We start from the raw sequence: 8,618 nt of genomic DNA, 5'->3' as shown, positions 1-8,618 counted from the left end.
AATACAGGATGCGCAGTTAAATTTGAGTTTCAGACAAATGACAAATCCGTTTTCATGTAAATATGTCCCATGCAATACTTGGGATATACTTATGCTGTGTCTATAGTTAGTTATGTCCCAGTACTTGTGATTTACTAATACTGTCCCACATTCAATCTGGCAGCCCTACCCTGGAGGCCTGAACTAGGAGCCCCAGATGCTGCATTTTGAGGAAGCATGTTCTATATTTGGGAAATATTCAAAGACTTGTCTCAGAGGAATGCTAGAGAATGAAACAGGGCTAAAATGGTCTAAATGGCCTTATTTTCTTGAGATCTCCCATTTCAGAGAGATAAAACAATAACAGCTAGAGGGAGATAATAATTCTAAATAACAACCCCGGGTGCTATTCTGATGTGCGTGACAGGTGGGACGCTGGCTTGTGCTGGAACAGCAGAATGTTCTACCAGAACTGGGATTGATTGATAGATAAGGACATAAAGGGGTTTTGACCTCAAATATCAATTGCAAGTAAAATGCTTGTTAAGGGCAAGTTGATTGACGTGCCTCTAGCCGGGGAGAATTGTGGCCATCCCTTTCTGGATCGGGGTATGAACCCAGAGGCATGTAACATCCCCAAATGATGATTCTAGTTAATCTATTAAAAGCCATCTTCCACTTCTCCGAGACGGGGGTAAGTTATCCTGACACTTGTTTTCCTATCCGGCTGCCAGCACTGGGTTTCTGGTTGTTTTGAACAGACAGTGACCCACTTCCCAGGGCCTGGAACATGGCAACAGTTGATAGGAGAGCAGAGGCTGGCCCTACTGCACGGTTACCACGGCCTCAGTTTCTTCTGCCGAAAGGGCGGTGTAAGATCTCTGAGGTCAGTTCCAGAAATTGTGCTGCTGAAAGTGTCAGGAGTCTTCAGTCATCAGCTAGCCTTTCTGCACCCTCTTTCTGACCTCCAAGGAATTAGGATGTTTATGTTCAGTGGGACTTGAGTGAGCCTTTGGTTTAATGCCCCCATTTTGGAGATAAAGCAAGTGCTCTTCATGGTAAGTTGATGAGGCCCAGAGCTCTTTGTGGCTCAGTGGGTGGCCTCCCATTCTTTGTCTATGGTTCATCTTGTCTCCCTCCCTTAGTTTTACTCAGATCTCTCAAGGTCCCTCACTCAAAACCAACAAAAAGACAAAAGGCAGGGGAAGTTAACAAAATGAATAAAAATATTGGAGGGAGAGAAGGCACGACACACTAGTGTATGGACAGATGCACACAAAGGGAATATCCTTAGCAGTTCTAATTTGTCCTCCGGAAAAACTCCTAGGAGACCTGGGCTCCACCCTCTCTCTTAAGGACAGATGCATCCAGAACATTCCCAGATTGACTCAGATGCTAAGTATTCCTAATGACACTGGGTTTCCTTCACCATTCTCCTCTTCTTCAAGATTAAACAGAGAAAAATCTCAGGCATTACTCAAAGTGAGTAAAACTCAGTAAAACTCCATTTCAACTGTTATAAAGTTGGGACAAATTATTTGATATGTGCTTTTTACAGAAAGACTGAGCTTAAAGTTGAGAAGTCACTGATCCGGCAACTTCTGAATCTTAAACAAAGGCCTTCAGGTGACTTACGGCTCCACCGTTTTCCTAAACTATGGCTCTGTTTTCACTGTCCACTCTTTTTTTTTTTTTAAATATTTTATTTATTTATTTGACAGAGAGAGCACAGCATGGGGAGCAGCAGAGAGAGTGGAAGAAGCAGGCTTCCTGCTGAGCAGGGAGCCCGCTGTGGGGCTCCATCCCAGGACCTGGGATAATGACCTGAGCCAAAGGCAGATGTCTAACAACTGAGCCACCCAGGCGCCCCTCACTGTCCATTCTTGATAGGTATTCTGTCTCCTCCATGAGAATTTCTGGGGCCCCTGCACTTTCCACCTCTTTAATTTCTCAGAGTCTCGTACTTCCATTATGTACACAGACCCCCAGCCAGCGGGTGTTGAATGAATGAGTTGGAAATGAAGGGAAAAGAACAGGGGCTATGGAAACAAATATCCTGGACCAAACCCTCATTCCTCCAATCACCAGCTGGTGAACTTGGGCAAGTTTTTAGTTTCTCTAAGCCTCTGTTTTCTTATTTGTAAAATGCAAAGAAACCACCTCTCCTACAGGGTTGTTGTAAAGAGAAAATAGGATAATGAAGGCACTCAGTAGGCAGTAGCTATAATTATTGTACCTGTTGAATCTATACCAGGCTCAAGGGATGCGAACCACCACAGGGCAGTGTGATTTTCTCACCTTTCAATGCGGTGCCATTCTGTTGGGCACAAAGTTATAGACTGGCCATCCGAAGGATGGGCGGCTTTGTGTAACTGCCCACAGTGGTGGGCACTGTTTTACTGGTCCCTAAGACTGTTTAAGGACAGGCATTATAGTCAACAGTGGAATGCATGCCAATTGCTTTATTTATGATGCCTATTTGGGTGACATGGCTGGCCAGCACGTGGCCCCCCGGGAGAAGCTTGCGGCCCCCTCCACGTCATTACTCCATAATGCGGCGGAAAGACTGCACCGCTGGGGAAGCTGCACCCCAATCGATGGGCTTCCGGTACTCCTTCTTGTCCAGGAGGTATTGCCTGCCGCGGTAGTTGGGTAGCTCGTAGAAAATCCAGACGCCATCCAGCACCTTACTGGAGTGCACCTCTCGCATATGAAATTGCTCCATGATGGAAGGGCAATCTTCAGTGGTTTCATACATCTGACCATTAAAATCTCCTTTCTCGAAGATCTGAATCTTATACTGGCCTCCACTAGACTGGAAAAACACAGGAGGAAATAAACTACATGATTATGGAAATCACCAACACGTCAAGAACTCCGAGAACAGCATGGTTTGGAGCCCACCATCTTGAAAGCCAGAGGGTCTGATCTCCCATCCCCTCTGCATACTGACTGAAACAGCTGACCTTCGGTGAGAAAAACTTGATGCCTTGAAGTATTTAGGAGGTAGAGAGAGTGTTCTGGAAATAATTCGTGTACTCAGTCTTGTGATGAACTGACCCTAGGTTTTATGCAAGCCTCAGCAGCCAACAGAAGAAAACATGCCATTAAAGGGTAGGAAAATGTTAAGAAAATGCTTCCACATGAATGTTAAGAAAGAAAAAAAAAAGGAAGGGGGGTAGCAGGGGCGAGAGACGGGGAAAGAGCTGCAGCAGGCGAGCAGGCGAGCGAGCAGGCAGGGTGGCGCCGGCCCAAGGCTCACCAGGTGAACAGCTCGGCAGGAGCTGAGGCGGTCGTTGAGGCCCATCCAGTGCTGGTACTCGGGGTACTCGCCCCGAGGCAGGATGTACATGTAGCCCGCGAAGTTGGGCCTTTCGTACACGGCCCAGGTGCCTCCCTCCACTCGAATGGAGTTGCAGCGACTCAGGTACATGTGGAAATCGGCACAGTCGCAGTCACAGTCATAGTGGCGGCCTTGAAAGTGCTTGTCCTCATAGAAAGTGATCTGAAGTGCGAGGCGAATAAAGAGAGGAACTGGGGAGTTGGGCGGCTTTAGTCGTAAAAAACTAAAGATCAAGAACATAGTCCCCACTTTGGAAATTCTTTTCTCTTCGATGTTGAGGAGGAAATACGGAGTTCTACCTCACCTCCCAATACCTACCTTCTGGCAGACGACTTTAGCTGTCAACAACAGGAAGGAGAATTTTCTGAAGTCTTAAAACGAAGCAAAATAAGAGAGTGCCCTAAGATAAGCCAGACCCAAGTTCATGGCTTCCTCCTTTTTGTTCCCCTAACTCACAGTACTCATCACATAAGAAAATAAATTATCCACTTACATATCTCTCTCCCATCAGATTCTTACTAGACTTTTTCCAGAGGCAAGGACCAAGCCTTGTTTAAGCTATGGACCCCTGCACCCAGCACTGGACAAACCCTCAATCAATGTTGCATGAAGATGAGAGAGTTCCAAATGCAGACATTCACTCTAGGTGATATGAAGATATACAGAGAAAAGTAAAACAGACCTTAGCTTTAGGGAGCTTATCTCAGATGGATGTAGAGCATATGCATGACAATATTTTATGCTCTGTGTTATTTATTGCCAACAGAGTAGTTACAAGGCAACAAAATGGCAAGTCAAGAATGTTCTTTGCCTCAAACTCTTTCCCAAGTTTCCCCCACAACCTGTGGGATAAGCCTGAGACCTCTGATGGCACGGCAGTGTGCAGCTCTGAGAACTGGGAAATTATAAACCTGGGCTCTTGAGCTGCATCTCTACAGTAAGACTCACAAGCTCAGGCAAGCTGCCTGTCTGGGCTCCTGCTTCCCACTTGTCAGATGAAGGACTACAGTAGATTGAAGGTCTGGGTGTAAAAATAAAACGTTCCTGTTTGCAGCAGGAAACAGAGTTCCTAGGCACTACTGGGGCTTCTTAACACAGCTTCTGAAAACCACCAGGCCAAATGGAACGTAGAGTTTGCCCCTTCTTGTTCTACAGTTCCACAATCCAAGATAAATGCTAGTTTGCCATGGACACGGAAAGAACAGGTGTCATTGAGTCAAGCAGTTAATTCCCTGGCGTTATGCTGCCACCTTGTGGCTAATTGGCATTATCGGTTTAGAAGACGAAAACCAGGTCAAGCATTTCATAGGAAAGGAGTACAGCCAGGTAGTCTTGAGAGGATCTTTGAGGTGAAGATTGAAGGATAAGGAGGGGGTTTCCAGGGGAAAAGAAAAAAGGATTGCCCGTGCAAGGAATAAAAGAACATGGCCCACCATAGGGACAAGCAGTTCAAGCCTGGCGCATATAGAGTATGTGGTGAAGTATCCGGAAATAACGGATGCCATGCTAGAATCCCTTTGGTTGGTGTGCGTGGAAGCAGGCGGTTGCTGTGAGTGTGGTGAGAAGTGGTTCGGGCCAGCCAAATGGCAACTGCTAGCTGATGACACGGAGGGAACAAACAGTCAAATGGAAACGGGGATTTGGTGACTGATGAGATGTAAGGAAAGATGGAGAGTCAGAAACCAGGAATGACTTTCAAAGGGCCATAAAACCTCAGTGTTTTCTACCCCAGGAGAGACCTTCTAGATCATAGCCTACTGACGGGTATTGCCTGCCACCTTCATCTACCCTTCCTCTCTCCCCTCTTGTTTTCTGTTCCTTATGAGCTTCCCGACCCCTTCTCACCCCTAAATCATCGACTCCATTTCCTTTCTTCCCCTCCCAAATTTCTTTCACCTCCATTTCTCATTTCAGCATAGCAGACTGAGAGATACATGGCGTCCCAGTCTACAGATGAAAACAAAATTGCAGCACCCACTAGTCACTAGCTCTGTGACCTTGGAGAGGCCACTGAACCACTCTCCAAAACTCAGGCTCTTCATTTGTAAACCTGGATAACAATATGCACTCCAGAGAGCTGTTCTGAGGAGGGATAATACCAATAAAGCACTTAGTTTAATCGGGTTCATAATTGCCAATAGACTTTTGCTACTGTGGCTACAGATGAAGAAGTTAAATGACTAGCCCAAGGTCAATAGCTAGTTACAAGTTCGTTACAGATGAGTGGACTGCTGTGCGAAAGTCCTGGTCAGTGACTTATGATTCATTTTATCTTCTCTCCTTTTGCTGTCTTCCCCCCACCCTGCACAGCTAGCTCTGTTTCACAAACACCATTTACTCTCCTAGTAATGGGACGAGATTGATTCTGAGTCTGGGAAGCTTTCCCCAAAGCCTGTGGAAAGATGTTTAGGAAAACTAAGGTAACTTCACTAAGAATTAATAGATTCTAAACTCCTTAATTTAACTTTAATTTACTTTTGGTTTTTGGTCAATTAGTCACCAAAAAAAGAAGCTTTGCAAGGGATATGCTATAGGCAATAAAGTTAGTATCTTTTTTACTTGAATGTTTCCCACACTTAGTGCCCTATGCACATTTGCCTGGCTGACATTTGAATCTGAGAAGTGGAAATATACACAATGTTCTATAAGGTCACCTTGCTGGCAACCCTTTCAGCGACTAGCCAACCATCCCAAGGTTGAAACAAAGTACTGTGTTGCCATGGAGACTGAGCTCCATGAATCAAGCTCTCCTTTCAGTGGGAGACCTTCCAAATTTCAGAGCCCAGAGAGTGTTGTACTTCTCAATTTCCATTTGCAGAAGGACCAAGAAATCTACTCTATAGTGAGCTGAGATTCTTGGACAAAAAAATCTGTAGAGAAAGCTAAGAAATAGTGCTGGAGATTGCCTAGAAATTATTACAAAATTCCTCTTATTTTCATTTAGGTTTTGAAAAAAATAGCCCATTAATCCAATATAGCAGAAAGAAAAATGTTGAGTATTCCAGCCCATTAATTCAATATAGCAGAAAGAAAAATGTTGAGTATTCAGGTAACAAAACCAAATTTAATAAAATGCACTGTTTTTGTCAAACCCATAACTCTGATTAGATTGCTAGGAAGATAGAGGAAAAGGGAGAAGCAATAGAGAAAGAGATTAACTTGCTCTTTTGGTCTAGCAAGCAAGTTAGCTAACCACCGTGAACAACACAGCTGTAAGAAATAAGAAAGCACATTATTACTGCTCTGGAAATCTTTGAAAGCAGGGGTATTTTCATCTAAGAGGGTTTTCTTTTTTAAGATTTTATTATTTGAGAGAAAGAAAAAGAGAAAGAGAGATCACATAAGCAGGGGTGGGGGGCGGGCAGAGGAAGAGGGACAGGGAGACTTCCCACTAAGGAGGGAGCCCAGCATGGGGCTTGATCCCAGGACCCCAGAGTCATGACTGGAGCCAAAGGCAGACACTTAACTGGTTGAGCCAGCCAGGCATCCCAAAGAGGATTCTGAAACAGTCTTTCCTCAAGACACACGGATACTCATCTAAGGATTTATAATTCCTTTCAGTGGGATTTTCATGGCATACTTTCAAGAACCTCAGAGCACTATAGACACTGTCTCATTTTTCTCCTGAAATCTTTTAGATGATGAGTATCATTATTGGTTTTATTTTCCAAGTGGAAAAAAAAAATCAGGCACTACCAATTCTGGAAGAAGTTAACAGGTGCCTCCTGACATGATGTGATGGGAAATACTTGATATTGCCTATGTAACTTTCTGGCCAAAGATGGTTAGTCTGACTCTAAACCTGAGGAAACAATCAGACAAATGCAGATTTCAGGACTTTCTGCAAGACACCTGGTCTGGCCTTTGAAAAATGTTAATGTCTCAAACAACAACAACAAAAAGGTAGGGTGACTGTTCCATATAAAAGAGGCTAAAGGAAAAAAATGGTTAAAGGAACATGGCAACCAAGGGTAATGCATGATCCTTGACTGGATCCTGTATCAGGGTGAAAGCCAGCCATGAAGCACATTTGGGGAAGCAATTGGGGGAAATGTGAATATGGTCTGAATATTAGGTATTGTATTTATTGTAAATTTGGGGGACAAGATAATGACAATATGTTTATTGGAGATACATGCCTAAATACGGCAGAAGAATTGTCTATTTACTGCCAGATGGTTTAGTACAAAGAGAGAGACAGAGACCCAATATATAGCAAAATGCTAACAACTGAAGAATATAAGTGAGGGATATGGAAGTATTTATTCAACGTTTCTTTCTTATTCTTTTAAGATTTAATGGGTCTGAAACTTTTCAAAGTAAAGAACTGGCGGGGGGGGGGGCGGTGGCGGTGAGGAAATCAGGCATAGATCTCTTCATTCCTAAAGCCCGTGTAAGAGATCAATTTCCAGTCCAACAATTGTGAATCAAATATCTGAGAGGCAATTTTCCTAATGTAAGTAAGCACTTTATTTCAGGAAATTGGTAAGAGTAGCTGCTTGAATGAAGTGTATATGTAGGATTTAATTCACTTGATTGATTTTTTTAGAACATTACTGGTTGAGGCTAACTTTTACAGAGCAATTTTTTTAAAGATTTTAAGTAATCTCTACACCCAACATGGGCCTCATTCAAACTTAAAACTCTGAGATCAAGAGCTACATGCTCTACTGACTAAACCAACCAGACACCCCTTACAGAGCAGTTTTTAACTAAATACTAAAAGTTTTCTACTCCACATATTATTAGCATGTCCTATTTCTGGGGAAATTGGTTGCTGGAAGGCATAAATCATGATGATATTTAACTGCACAGTATTGAACATCGCCCCCCACCCCCAACACAAAGATAAACCCTTAATAAATTGTTGGGGAATTCTGTTAGAGTAAAAAATATAATGAGCATTTCTTCATCTTCTCTCCCCCAATCCCAGCTTCAAAACCACTGTCATACTCACCTCCAGGCAAAGAAGCAAAAGCTTTTCTCCACATTCCTTTCAACGTATCTTTAGGTACATTGGAAAAGAGGAAATATTCCGAAAGAAAGGAAACACTGGAAAAGAAAGGTACAAAGAAAAAGAAAGTGGTAGGCTGCAGAGTGTGACCGCTTACTTACCTTGGTTCCAGACTTAGACATTTTGGTGCATAGACTGGTTTCCCCAGTGCTGGAATCCGGAATAGCTACAGAGAGTTAGAGGCACAGAGACATTTATACTGGGCTGGTTTCAAATCAAACATTTGCTTAGTCATGAGAATAGGATCCAAAAATTGAGTCAGTCATTTAGCGGCTATTGATG

The 8,618-nt window shown here is 43.5% G+C and overlaps 1 protein-coding gene across 1 annotated transcript; it reads right to left on the bottom strand.

The window, feature by feature from the left end:
- Nucleotides 1–2,432: 2,432 nt before the first annotated feature.
- CRYGS (crystallin gamma S) lies at nucleotides 2,433–6,634 on the bottom strand. The gene is made up of 2 exons (XM_046001787.1): nucleotides 3,242–6,634; nucleotides 2,433–2,794 (listed from the first exon to the last, which is right to left on the bottom strand). The coding sequence occupies exons 1-2, from the start codon at nucleotides 3,560–3,562 to the stop codon at nucleotides 2,522–2,524; spliced, it is 594 nt and encodes a 197-aa protein (XP_045857743.1). The 5' UTR covers nucleotides 3,563–6,634; the 3' UTR covers nucleotides 2,433–2,521.
- Between the last annotated feature and the right edge of the window lie 1,984 nt (nucleotides 6,635–8,618).

This window comes from Meles meles, chromosome 4, assembly GCF_922984935.1.
Source record: "Meles meles chromosome 4, mMelMel3.1 paternal haplotype, whole genome shotgun sequence".
Lineage (NCBI taxonomy): Eukaryota > Metazoa > Chordata > Mammalia > Carnivora > Mustelidae > Meles > Meles meles.
This window is presented reverse-complemented; position numbering and strand designations above follow the sequence as displayed.

Excerpts from the sequence above, each read along its gene's own strand:
- CRYGS (XM_046001787.1), bottom strand. The coding sequence starts at position 3,562 with ATGTTCTTGATCTTTAGTTTTTTACGACTAAAGCCGCCCAACTCCCCA. Across the intron at positions 2,795-3,241 it reads CCTGCCGAGCTGTTCACCTG|TCTAGTGGAGGCCAGTATAA; the intron begins GTGAGCCTTGGG and ends GTGTTTTTCCAG.